The 13,544-nt window shown below is 43.0% G+C and overlaps 2 protein-coding genes across 2 annotated transcripts; both read right to left on the bottom strand.

The window, feature by feature from the left end:
* Positions 1-382: 382 nt before the first annotated feature.
* Positions 383-5,633, bottom strand: LOC119227784 (cytochrome P450 27C1). The gene is made up of 9 exons (XM_062561716.1): positions 5,164-5,633; positions 4,304-4,494; positions 4,016-4,215; positions 3,674-3,883; positions 2,777-2,940; positions 2,076-2,242; positions 1,854-1,932; positions 1,471-1,674; positions 383-1,031 (listed from the first exon to the last, which is right to left on the bottom strand). The coding sequence occupies exons 1-9, from the start codon at positions 5,449-5,451 to the stop codon at positions 912-914; spliced, it is 1,623 nt and encodes a 540-aa protein (XP_062417700.1). The 5' UTR covers positions 5,452-5,633; the 3' UTR covers positions 383-911.
* A 2,357-nt stretch (positions 5,634-7,990) lies between these two features.
* On the bottom strand, positions 7,991-13,539 carry ercc3 (excision repair cross-complementation group 3). Its single transcript, XM_037453615.2, has 15 exons — positions 13,394-13,539; positions 12,792-12,991; positions 12,439-12,675; positions 12,272-12,321; positions 12,043-12,178; positions 11,512-11,682; positions 11,150-11,354; positions 10,566-10,880; positions 10,220-10,404; positions 9,638-9,840; positions 9,431-9,527; positions 9,131-9,248; positions 8,920-9,038; positions 8,520-8,669; positions 7,991-8,412 (listed from the first exon to the last, which is right to left on the bottom strand). Exons 1-15 carry the CDS (start codon positions 13,419-13,421, stop codon positions 8,275-8,277), a joined length of 2,352 nt encoding a protein of 783 aa, XP_037309512.2. The 5' UTR covers positions 13,422-13,539; the 3' UTR covers positions 7,991-8,274.
* Positions 13,540-13,544: the final 5 nt, after the last annotated feature.

Raw genomic sequence — 13,544 nt, 5'->3', positions numbered from 1 at the left:
GTCGTCCAAGTAATGTTTACAGAACATTATTTAAGTTTTCCCAACCTTAATATTGCCACCTATTCCAATTTAAAAAACCGTATCTGTATCTGACACTACACATATTTTGATGTAATGTGGGTCACCCACCCCTAGTTTCCCGCTTTTTTTCTTTGATGTCAACCGGTATCCACACAACTGCAAGTTCAGTTCTGTTGCCCTTGAGTGAACTGACATTTTTAACAGATCTGGCCAAACGTTGAATACACTGAACTTCACTGCTTGTGTGGGTGTAGTTTAAAAAATACATTAAGCCCTTGCTTTATAAACCTCAACCTTTGATAAAATTCTGAATCAGATCATTTTGAAAATATTGTGGATCTACAAATAATAACACAGCATGTTTCAAAAAAATGTTCAATCTTTATTGGTTTCCTGGTTTCACTTGATCTACTATAAAAACAGCACAGTGAAAGATAGAAGAGCAGATGATTATAGAATAAGCTTCTTTCATATAAACCAGTGTGATCCTGCATGATAGCAGAAACAACTGGTCTCTTCCCTCTTGTAAAATGAATTCAATAACCCTCTCGATAAGATCAAAATATCAGCTAAACTGGTGAAACGAAAGCTCATTATATACATGATGTCCCGTTTATAATAAAAAAAAAACCTTCAGTACATTCATACACACCAATATTCTTAGTGAATTGCTTTCTCAAAAACAGAAAGGAAACTGCTTGACTGTGCATCAACATAATACAGTTATTGACTATTGTTCATTTTCCAATAACAATTTTGAATACAACACAGGAAGGAGGAACACGCCAAACTGCAAAGATTCGCAGTACGACAAATAACGTCAAACAGCAAATAATGATCATTGCTTTGGAATAAAAACCTACAGTAGAGAAGAAGTTAGGAGTTACAGTCTAGTTATCCCGGTCGATGAACTGCAGGTTGATGGGGGCGGCGGGGCACAGCAGGCCGTGGGTTTTGGGCTTGACATCGGCGGTGAGAGGAGACATGCAGATGTGGAACTTTTGAATGAGCTGCACAGATAGCAAATACACAAAAGTCAGTCAGAGTACACAAGTCTTTGATTACGGTCATATTGAAGCCAAACATTTAGTAGCACAGGGAACTTATCGCCAGACTAAAAAGAATAATAATATTCAGGGAGTGCATGAGCTTTTTGGCAATGTAAAAGGTATTTGGTATTACACAGACTATAATAAAGAATGTCAATTGTCCATGCAATTATTTAACAAAATGTAATAAAACACCTGGTAAGAAAGAGAAACCTTGGATTTGTATCAACTAGGATTTCCTCAGTATTATAAATGAAAAAATTCACGGCATCTTGACCAACCATGAGGGCTGGGTACTGTTGTATGCAAGACACAAGATAATAACTTCATTCATACACGTGGATATTGTTCAAAATGTTAAACACATTGTGTGTGGCCATGTTTTTTTTCTTCCCCCTACCCTTGTGAGCGCCAGATGCATCTCTAACTCTGCCACTCTCTTGCCAATGCAGCTCCTAATGCCGTAGCCGAAGGGAATTGAGCCAAAGTTGTCGACGCGATCTGTGGAATCTTTCCGTATCCAGCGATCCGGTCGGAAGTCTAAAGCATTCGCAAAGTTCTCTTCCTCAAAAGATGTGGAGTAGTGACAAAGGGCCAGCTGAGTCTAAGAAAGTGAGAAAAAAAAGGGTTATGACAACATGTGAACGATTTTACAAAGGGAAGGCCAAGATGTGCGAGTAATGCAAGATCAGGTATCTGGTGCCTCTGATGTTTTTTCATGCTTTCTCTTCATTAACATGCAGGCATCCAGTGGACTGGGCCTCAATCATGTTCCCATCTTACCCCTTTGGGAATGAAGTAGCCGCCAACCACCAAGTCATCCTGGGTAATCCGTCCGTTGCCAGGGAGAACTGGAAAAAGCCTGCCCCACAGGGAGGGACACACAAAGACTGTTATTCAACAGCCCTAAACATTCATCTTCTGCCAAAGTCGGAGTGCAAAATAATTGGGGGGGGGGGGGGGAAAGAAAAAAGGACACCAGTAATACTATCCTTTAGTCTGTACCTGAGTGTCTCTTTGACCAGACCCCTGATGAGAGGTAGACGAGTGACATCATCGGCTGTGGCGACTGCTCCTGGTCCCAGAGTCCTCTTCACTTCCGTAAAGATTTGCTGCTGAATATGAGGGTGACGTGCTAATAGGTAGCTGGCCCAGGACAGGGTGAAGGATGTCTTGGAGAATAAAAAAAAAAAAAACATGAAAAGCAGGACTCACAAAAAAAAGTATTATATACAAAACTTTCCACACAAATACTTATTCTGACAGAACCCCTGTATACACGCTGATGCAAACTGCTATCTCATTAAGTTCCAATGTATCAACACACAACAGTGTCTGGCTAAAGGGAAAAAAACAAAAGCGCTGTGTGGAAGAAACTAAATCTGAGTGAGAACACGTTTGTCAGAGGGATATTGCGTAACCCCCTGGTTTACTGCTCTGAAACTCAACCCTTGAAACTCAAGACTGAAATATGCAGGCAGACACACAGGCCCTCAGCGAAATAATCTCTACACCCCTCAAGCCCCTCTTCGCACATAAAACTAAAACACACACACACACACACACACACACACACACACACACACACACACACACACACACACACACACACACACACACACACACACACACACACACACACACACACACACACACACACACACACACACACACACACACACACACACACACACACACACACACACCGTGTCAACCCCGGCCAGCAGCATCTCCGTTAAATTGGCGTAGATCTCCTCCATGGTCATCTCCTTGGTAACGAGTAGGTGTGTGAGCAGCCCCCCCTTCACCTCCTCCCCCCGCTCCAGCTGCGCCTTGATCTCTGCAAGCCTCTTATTCACGTGAAAACGGCCTGGGATCACAAAAAAGTGTTTCGGGATACATGGAAGGGAGCGGGGTGGGGGAAGGGGCAGGGGTAGAAGGAAATAGAAGAAGAAAAAAGAAACAACTGTAGAGAGGCCCTACTCCCACAATAGAGCAGTAGAGATTTATATGCAACTCTACATTCCTTTTCATTGAAGCCCAGGCTTTTTTTGTTTGTTTAAAGTTAGTAGATTAGTTAGTTAGATTAAGATAAAGTTAGTGGATTAGTTAGTTAGATTAGATTAGTAGTAGTTAACCAGACCAGAGTTGTACCACAAAGAAAGCCTGAAAACTGTTTTAATGCTGTTTGAGGAAGCAGTTCTATATAAACATGTCAAGATGTACTTCACGCATCTCTCAGGCTCAATTGTGTTTAAGATGATGCAAAAAAAATTAATCGTATTATTTGCCTTTTAGAAGTCGACAACTACCTTAAAAGCACGGGCACATCATTGTACCAATATTACTATAGTAGTGCTCCTGAGTCAACTTGAAGTTGATTTTTTTTCTGGGGGTCTGTAGAAGCTTTGTCAAGTCTGAAAAACGGTGTCCTCCTATTTTGGAAATCTGCCTCTTACCAGGGACCATAAAGCGGGATATCCCGTCTTCAATTTAGTCATTAACTGGTGGAATGCCCTTTTAATATAAAATCATCACTGGCACGTACAAGTAGATTTAAAAATATTTTTTGCGCCCTTTGATCTCAATATGACGACACTTACTGAATTTGAAAAGGCCGTCCCAAGAGAGACAGAACTCCTCCCAAGGTTTGGGGATGAGAGGACGGAGCCACTTGGGGATGGCACCTGCATACATGGTTGTCTTGAAGGAGCTGAACATGAGGTGCAGAGCGCCAATGTAGTCTTGGGTTTCCTGGGGAATTTCATTTTCCAGACATCCTAATCGGGACTCGTACAAAATGACTGCCACACCTGTTACAGCAAGGAAGACGGAGACAGAGTTTGAGAAAACAGTTACCTAACCTAACCTGCATCTTCCGTTTCAATGACACCTTTTTCCAACTCATTCCCAAACTCGCTCCACAAGGACGGCTCTTTACAAACCTTCCATGGCATATTTGAAGAATAGGTCATTAACATTGAGGACAGTGGCGCCATCGGGCTCCTGGGTGCGCAGAATGCCAACTCTCTTGATGAGGTCATCCACCACTTTGTTCACGTCGTCGGAGAAGACGGCTACATCACGGGGACGCATGATGAGCTGCCTGAGCACACTCCGCATCTTCAGCCAATCTTCTCCCTCCCTGGAAATGTAGCCCCGACACAAAGCTTTGCATTATATCCATGCACACAGAAATCCCAAATTTGATGAGCAGTTGAAGGGGGACTTACGCGGAGATGAGGCCAGTGGAACTGCCGATCAGGTCTCTGTACTCCTTCCAGGACTCCATGTTTGCCCTCTGAGGGGCCACACCCTCAGCCCTCAGCACCTCAGCCACCAGGTCCCGGTCAGCAACAGACACCACCAGCTGGGGCCCAAAACGGGATTTGAAAATTTTGCCAAACTTCTTCCGGTGCTCCATCTATGTAGCAGTAGAGACACAAAAAAATAGTAGTCACATGTTTCTTTTGGAGGGAATAGTTTTGTAATGTTAAAACAGTTTTTTTGGAAATCTCCACCGGTCAAGAATTTAACAAGCCTGCTCACGGTTCATTCTGTACACATGACATCCATTGTAGTCTGTCCATCCCGGGAGAGAGAATGCCACATGTGTACCCCCGAGGCAAATTTGTAAATTGCGATATAAAAAAATGACGCAAGTTTTTATTTTCGGCACCTTTGTCTGCATGCTGGGTTAATTAGGGGTAATAGATAAATCAAACAGAACATTATTACCAGTTTGGCCATATTTTTTTTTATATATGTGATGTTTGAGGTTTGTTTCAGTTGCGATTTTCTTTTGCAACTTTTTCTCTACATACTAATATCAATGAGATGTACCACATTATTATTTGCTATGCACTGTTATGGAATGATGAGTGTAGCATTAAACTCGCTTTCAGACTACAGTTAAAACTCGTACCCAGCAGAGGGAATCTGACTCCTGGCACTTTTACGCGACTATTTGTGCCATTTTACGCCTAGGTGGCAAAATTGGCTGACGCTGAGAATACATCGGCTTGCTTCCATCGCGGAAATGACTTCATCCATCATAATAAAAGAGACAAAGCACAAAGAAAGTCAACGTTACCTGGATTTCATGGATTCGGCTGAAACCGTCTCTCCACAGGAACTCGACCAAGTTGGACATGGTGCTGGGTCCGGGCATTTCGTTTAGGGTCATGATTCGGGTTTTCTCACCAACATCTGAGGGTGTGATCAGTCTTTCTGGCATGGCCTCTCCTCCAGCTGCAGAGAGCCCAGAAGCCTCGCTGGCTGCTGACTGCAAGGCGCGTAAAATGAAGAACTGATGCTTCTTCATCCGGTTTCCTAGAACATTCTTCCAACATGTTGCCGTTAAAGTATTCAGGATGGCCATTATTTCGATACTTTTCGGTGATTTTATGCCCCAAAGATGATTCACAACGTCTTAAAATGTCAGTGTTCACCTCTGCCAGTGCATGTCCCTGGCACACGCAATGCACTCCTTTCTGTACGAGAAGGTGATGTTAGCCTAGAATGTATCATGAAGGGTTTTTAAAGGTTTTTTGTTCAACCACAGCAATGGAAGAGGATTGGATGTCCGGAAAAAAAGGGGGAGGGAGAAATACCTCTTTTTTCGGGTGTGGGCGTTTCCCCCAATGAGTGATTGGGTTCATTCTTTCAATGGGAAAAGTTTGCGACATAATGTACCTAATCATACTTACCTCAGCCGACCCATTATCCTGTATGCCAACGCACGGGGAACAAGTGGCTGTTAATGGATCAACACGAGGAAAGATGTTAACAGAATCCAAAGAACAATGTATAATCCCCGGAGAGCCTGGCTTATGTTGTCTCGATCCACATCGAGATTGAGAAGATTACGAAGAAAAATAAACTCACGGAGGTACGAGATTTCAGGCTAAACTTTTGAAAACTCACTTAAATTAATAGATGTCAAATCCTCAAATGTAGGTTTTTAACAATGAACTCATGACTGCATTTGTCCATGGTGGCTTAATTGGCAATTCGTTTAAACCCTGCTTCCGTGGGAGGCGAATCAGATCTCCTCATATCCTCTGTGTATTTTACCTTTACTCTGACAAATTGGCTCCAGTTTGGCAGTTCTTTAAATAACGTGACGTCTCCTGAAGACACGTTGCAGAGAAGGATGGCAAACAATACTATTGCTGCTACATTTTATTTTCTCATGTGAATTAAAATAAACCGTCATGTGTATCTAGTCTCAGTGTCTCTATAATTGCTGACTGAGACAAATGATTCATTGCGTTTTCCCAGTCAAATTTATTAACTTTAAATGTTCCTCTATTTTGTGTCTTCTAAACACAACTCTGTACAACATAAAACCTTAATAATTCTGATTACTTAACCATTGTATGGTGTTCATTTTGCGTTACTCAGCTGGTGTTGTGGGTCTGTTAGACCCCCTGCATTTGGGTTTTTACTTCATCCAAATTGGAAGTCATTTGAAGCTCAAATATGGTAAATATTGTGAAGCTCAGGCCTGTTTTTTCTCATTGTGCCCACCATGTGCAGCTTCCTCTCCAGGAGCTCCTGTCCCAGCTTGTGCGATGTAAAACAATTGTTGCTTGTGATGTTGTGTCCACTTAGTCCCTGAGACATTTCCACGACAACTCTCACCCCCTGATTTTTTTATCAGGCGGTCCTCCATCAGGAAGGAAACAGGAAATACAATTTCCACAATTGTATTCAGTGGACCTGAAGACAGCGTATGTAATATAAATGTGTGGGTCGGAGGGGGATGCTTACACTTTGGTTGATAAAAATATGTTCTGATACAGCGGGTGAAATAAGTATTGAACACGTCACAATTTTTCTCAGTAAATATATTTCCAAAGGAGCTATTAACATGAAAGTTTCACCAAATGTTGGTAACAACCAAAGCAATACATACATACAAATAAACCACAACAAGAATGTTCAGCAATAAAGTTATGTGTAATCATGTGAAATGACACAGGGAAAAAGTATTGAACACATGAAGAAAGGGAGGTGCAAAAAGGTATGGAAAGCCAAGACAAAAGCTGAAAACTCCCAGTAATTAAAAAGCAATCCAGACCCTTGTCAGAAGAGCCAAGGACCACTTGTGGAGAGCTTCAAAAAGACCTGTAATTAGTAGGTACTGTTGTCTCAAAGTAATGCACTGGCAAACTTCACATAATTGAAGGAAGGATGAATGGGCAAATTTGCAGAGGCATTCTTGACGGAAATCTGCTGCCATCTACCAGGATGATGAAGATGAAACAAGGGTGGACATTTCAGCAAAACAATGATCCCAAACACACAGCCAAGGAATCTCTCAACTGGTTTCAAAGAAAGAAAATAAAGCTGCTAGAATGGCCAATCACCTGACTAAAATCCCATTGAAAATCTATGGAAAGACCTGAAGATCAATAGATTCATAGAAGAGGCCCACGGAACCTTCAAGATTTGAAGACTGTGTGGAAGAATGGGCCAAAATCCCACCAGAGCAATGCATGCGAATAGTTTCTCCAGACAGGAGACGCCTTGAAGCTGTCATTACCAACAAAGGATTTTGTACAAAGTATTGAATAAATATCAGTAAGCGTGTTCAAAACTTTTTCCTTGTGTCATTTCACATTATTACACATTACTTTATTTCTAAACTTCTTTGTTTTGGTTTCTTTGTATGTATTACTTGGGTGGTTATCATCTGGTGAAAATATCATGTCAATAGCTTCTTTGGAAATATATTTACTGAGAAAAATGATGACGTGTTCAATACTTATTTCACCCGCTGTATATGTTCTTCACAGAAAATGAGACAAATGATGAAAATGAAAATTAATGAAAAAAAAAAAACAGGTTCCAGGATCCCGAACCCCAGACCAGGAATTACAGATTAACATTCATTTCAGCTTCTTGCAAAAGCATGCATGAAAAAGAGCTTTTATTCTTTTCACATACGGTATATTCTGAAAGAATTAAACATCAGGAACAGATTATTGTGATCGGCTTATGCCTGGATTAAATTGGGTACATTTCGCTGTCTAGTAGCCAAACCAAGATCAAAAGGTTTTCTGCACAAATTAAAGGCTTATTCCACGTAGGGCTAACTTCACATGGCCTTCATTCTCCGGTCCATATCCATCATTATTGCGCCCACACTTGTTGGAACGGAGTAAGTCTTGAGGTGCCGGCGTGTGAGGCAGTGCTTCTACTTTCTGAAGCGCTTGAACAGTGGATGAATGCCCTTGCCCAATGCAGAGGCTTTGCTGCCTCGACTATGATATTCCATGTAGACCGTGTCATCTGCACCGGACATGGAGCTCATGGTTCCTGTCCGTCTTGAGAACTGATTAGGAAGGAGGGGGAAGAATATTGTTATTATATAATAGCACAAAAAGGAGAGGAAGTAAAGAGCGTGTGCTTTCTGAGTCCAGGTTAAGCAGTATTCCTCACCTGAGGTCGTCCGCCCACTTCCCCGGCCACTACTTCCTCCTCGGCGTCCAGGTCTGAAGCCGCTAGAACCTTCTGAAGCAGCTGCTGTTGCTCATCTCTTGAGGAGAACATTAAGTCCTCTTCCTCCATACCTGCCAACTTTGTGATCACCTGTGAAATAAAAGGAACATAGAGAGGGTATTTGTAAATGGTACAAGGCAGAAACTTTTGACATTTTTGTATACATTAAAGACACCTAGGCATTTTCTATGGAGTGTATTCCTCTAAATCAAATGCATAGAGTCCATTGCCTATGTAAATTACTCTGTGAACAGAATATTCTTTTGACCCTCGACTGTGCTGCAACGCGAATAAGGTGAAATTGTGTGACAATGACATGTTGCTGCAATGCTGAACAAACCTTAAAGCTGTAACCTTGGTCCACCAGGAACCTCTGCCTTTTGGTGGAGTAAGCCATCTCCTGTGTGTCCTGGGACACCAGTGAGTAGAAATAAGCGTTGTACTCCTCTGCTACCATTCCTAAACAAGCGGACAGGTGGAGGTAGACAAGATACATCAGCATATTTCAGGGATGGGCAGAGAATACAAGTGTTTTTTGCTGACAGACTGACCTTTTTTGGCTCTTAACACTCTGCCAAGCCTCTGGGCCTCCTGTCTGCGTGATCCACCATGGGAGGAGATCTGGATCAGAACATTGGCTTCTGGCAGGTCAAATGAGGTGTCTCCAACCTGTTTATGGAAGGACATGTTTCTTTCTTTTATAAGATTCCTTAAAAATAGGGTAAGCCTTTAGGATCTAATTAAATGTCTTATACAGTGGTGTTCTGTCTACTGTCTAGAAGGGGGCACGACGCTGAATGACTATGGTCCCTACTACATAGAGGAAATCAATAACGATTGTATTGGTCTACCTTGGAGATGAAGATGGTGTTGATCTTGGGGTTGTGTTTGAAGTTCTGTAAAATCTGCATTCGTTCCCCTTGAGAGGTTGGACCATAGATGTAGGGTCTGGACAGGACAGGATAAATAAAAACCCAATTAAATGCCTAAAAAATTTGGATCTGAATAAGCAGTTCACTGAAATATTGGAAGTTTTGATGGTGTTGAAAATAACTGACTTGTTGAGGCGGATGGCGTATTCCTTCAAGGCAAACACGTTGTCCGCAAAGACCATAATCTTGTCATTGCGCTGCTCGTGGAAGTGGATGAGAAACTGGCAAGCGCGGAATTTATTTGGGTTCATTGTATAAAACAGGATACGCTTCTTTGTCCTGATGGCCACATACTCTCTGTAGAACTCCGGGGACATAGGGCACCACACCTGATGTGGACATGGGTGCAATGTGTGGAACACAATGTTCAGGGTATGTTAAATCTTGACTGCATCTTTATGAAAGAGCCATAGTCCAATATTATCGAATCATGTTACAGGAAGGGTTATAAAACTTCCACTTTAGGATACCTCTTTGTTCCTCGACGTTACTTATTATTCAGTCTAGCCATCTCCCAGGCAGACAGCACAGCAGTTTACTACAACATATTATTAAATTTTTGCACCTTGCCCACCCAGATAATCACTTTTGATAATCAACTTTTAACAAGTTACAAAGTCCACATAGAGGCAACAACTCAATCCACACTGACTAGTAATAAACATGATATGCTTTTCCATTAAGCTAAATGTATTATACTTGACTCACCTCGGCACACTGGACTTTGGCAATGTAGCCATTGTTCTGTAGCTCCATCCAGTTGGCCTCAAATAGTTTAGGTCCAATTAGGAAGTTCAGGTCTACAATCTTGTCGTCTTCCCTGACCAGTGTGGCAGTGAGCCCCATTTTGCAATGTGCCTGGACAATGGTCAGAACCCGACGAAACATCTTGGCTACAGAGAAAGCACACACTCATTAAGTTAACATTTAGATTAATGCTACTATTTTAGATGCCGAAATTCTATTGTATCCCAAACTATTACTTTGAAATGCACTTTGCATAACGGCGTCCACGTTGCATTGTTTTTTAAACCAATGTCCTATCACAGCTCACCGGGGATAGTGTGCACCTCATCCAGGATAATGAGTCCCCACTCCTGGCTCCGCATCCACTCCATGACTCTCTCTGCCTCCCAGGAGCGCTTGGTGGTGTGACCCAGCATAGAGTAGGTGCTGATGGCCACTGAGCAGCCGATGGGCTTGTCCTTGGCGTCCGAGGTGAAGCGGCAGATCTGAGAGTCATCAATGGTGGACCACATCTTGAACTGGGCCTTCCACTGCTCCACTGACACGGAGGAGTTCCCCAACACCAGGCAGCGTTTGCGCACCGTGCACGCCGCTGTCACGCCAACCAGAGATTTGCCCGCTCCTGGAAAGCAAAACATTCAGACATACAGGCTTTTCACATACTTTGGGTTGAAGGTGCACGGCCAACATAAAGCAAGCTCAGGAGTCTATCCCTTGTTTCTTATGGGCCAAGCAGATATGCTATATGTTCAAATTTCACATTCAAGTTCTACCATTTTTCCATTTCTGGAATGTATTAGAATTGCATCAAAAAGTGCTCTGGCCGTGTCCTTTTTGTTTTGTCACTCGTTGCTCTGCCCTTCATCGACTGCAGCGAAGCAGGTGTCTCACCGCAGGGCAGTACGATGACCCCAGAGCGAGCACGGCCGTTGCCGAACATCTTGCGCAAACTCTTTTCCTGGTAGGGTCGCAGCACAGCGGTGGGCTTCAGGTCTATGTTGATGTCGGGGTTGACCGTGTCGTTCCGAAAGTCGTACTCGGCCAGGAGGGGGTACTCCAGCTGAATGCAGCGCTTCTGCAGGTCTTCGATCATCTCCTACAACCCGATCAGGGAAGAGCCGATTGCGGCACAGAAATTGGATTGTAAACACTGTCCTTCATTCTGAAATGAAGCCACAAAATGTAGACCTAGTATATACCAGCAGTGACGTAAAATGTAGTGAACTGGTAAAGAGAGGAAATCTAAAGTCCACCTGGCGAATCTCACAAGACACAGTTTGAGTCTCTTCCTCCTCCTCTTCTTCTTTATCCATCTGCTCATAGTAGCTGAAGATGTCATCAGGGACCTGCTGGGTGGAAGGTGGTCCATCGCTGGGCTGCTGTGAGGTAGAAGCAGCCCCCTTTTCTTCAATGGACTTGGAAATCTTTTGGGAGACACAAAGGGAGATTTTCAAGTGTACGACCAGGACAAGAGTTTCAACTTGTATAGTGATCATTTCAAAACATGACATGCTTTAATACTATGTCGTTCTAATGTGTGCACAATCCCATATTACACCCCGGTTTAACCTGTGGAGTACAGCACATCCCAAGGCAACATTACATCACACATATTTCTAAATGTCACACCAATAATCGTCATGGTAAATATCCTTTGGTGGAGGATTTGGTTAAAAGTTTTTAATCTTTGCTTCTTTATCTTCACCTGTTATTGAGTATTAAACATAAACATGTTTTAACTAAAACAGTAATAAATAACTTTGCAAAGCTTTTGGATGGCATACCGCCGACTTGCTCTGGATGACTTCAGTGATGAGCTCCGCGTCGGTTCCGTCTGCAGTGCGGAGACGACATTCACGGATCACGGAGTCCTGAAGAAGCCGCTGGATCACGTCGGGGAAGGCGCTCTCAACAAAGTACCTGAATGTTGACAGCGGGGCCAGTTTAAGGAGAGCACCGACGGGATGAAGAATTATGTCAAGGCACAGGGAGCGGTTGCTGAACTGATTTTACCTGTTGTGCTTAAGCACCAGCTTGACTTTGCCATAGCTCATCGTGCAGAGCTGAGAGAAGGAAAGGAGTCAGATGCAACGACTAAATAACCAAATTTGCACATGTGGCATTGATAATAATATGTTTGGAAATCTCCCTCTCCTGTGCCGAGACTCTGTCATTCAGACCTTAATGAACTGCACGATTCCATCCGGCACAGATGTCTTGCTGAGTTTCTGCAGGTATTCTACAATATCAGAGGTTTGCAGTCCCACACTGACAGCTGCATACAGGGAATAGGCTGTCAGCTTGTACTCGTGGACGTGGTTGGGCCTGCACACTGGCTCGGCAATGGCCACCATGAAATCCTGGGCGTACTTATACACAGGCGAGAAGGCTTCCAGGAAGATGTGTCCATCTGGCGCCTGGAGGAGAGCACAAGGGAAAACAAAGAGAATCCTTTAAATGCTATAATGACTTCACACTTTTAAAGCAGTAAACCGTCTCAAGTGAGGAAGTCAAACACCCGAGCACATCTTACCACCCAGAGGGGCCGTGAAGAGTGATCATTCTTTAACAGCATCTGAACCCGGTAGTCTTTGGCGCCATATTCATCCAGTTTGGTACTGGACTCATCCACCTGTTTCCCTGCAGCAGCAGGTATGGCCTCCTGAGACTCGCCTCCCACTACATCTTCTTCCTCTTCCTCCTCCTCATAGAAACGCTTTTTGGACTTCTTCTCTGTAAGACCACACACATGAGTTGGAAGAAAATGGCAGTTTAGGTGCACAAATGGCAGAGAACAGAATGTATTGATGTAATTTATCTTGTTTAAGGATTTTATCACACTCCTGGCACTGTATTTAACGTAAGCACTCTTTTTAAAACCCAGGGATAACATCTTCTTTTTTTGCTACATGAGTTATGTCCTTTTGCTAGTTTTTGCCACGAGAGCGCTCAGGCTCAATTACAGTTTCACTACAACTTATTATTTAACAACGCATAACTAAAGGAGACATTCAACAAAACGTGCACATGACTAACGCATGTGTTTCAATACACGATAACCTCCTCTCTCAGCTCGCCATGGATAGCTAATAACCACTGTGCGGGTGAAACCATATCCAGCATCAAGAAACTCACCCCGGTCTCCTCGATCTTTTTTACCCATTTTACAAATTCTTAAAGAGGCAATTTCTTTGAAAACATGACTTCATAATTCGCACGATGTCTTCATGAATGTCCACAAAGATGGGCAGTATGATGTTGCTACGACACAATACTGGCGTATCCT

The sequence above is a fragment of the Pungitius pungitius genome, chromosome 4, assembly GCF_949316345.1.
Source record: "Pungitius pungitius chromosome 4, fPunPun2.1, whole genome shotgun sequence".
In the NCBI taxonomy this organism is placed as follows: Eukaryota; Metazoa; Chordata; class Actinopteri; order Perciformes; family Gasterosteidae; genus Pungitius; species Pungitius pungitius.
This window is presented reverse-complemented; position numbering and strand designations above follow the sequence as displayed.

Excerpts from the sequence above, each read along its gene's own strand:
- LOC119227784 (XM_062561716.1), bottom strand. The coding sequence starts at position 5,451 with ATGGCCATCCTGAATACTTTAACGGCAACATGTTGGAAGAATGTTCTA. Across the intron at positions 2,941-3,673 it reads GGACGGCCTTTTCAAATTCA|GCCGTTTTCACGTGAATAAG; the intron begins GTAAGTGTCGTC and ends TTGTGATCCCAG. Across the intron at positions 1,675-1,853 it reads GCTACTTCATTCCCAAAGGG|ACTCAGCTGGCCCTTTGTCA; the intron begins GTAAGATGGGAA and ends TCACTTTCTTAG.
- ercc3 (XM_037453615.2), bottom strand. The coding sequence starts at position 13,421 with ATGGGTAAAAAAGATCGAGGAGACCGGG. Across the intron at positions 12,992-13,393 it reads AAAAGATCGAGGAGACCGGG|AGAAGAAGTCCAAAAAGCGT; the intron begins GTGAGTTTCTTG and ends GTGGTCTTACAG. Across the intron at positions 12,676-12,791 it reads CTTCACGGCCCCTCTGGGTG|GCGCCAGATGGACACATCTT; the intron begins GTAAGATGTGCT and ends GCTCTCCTCCAG.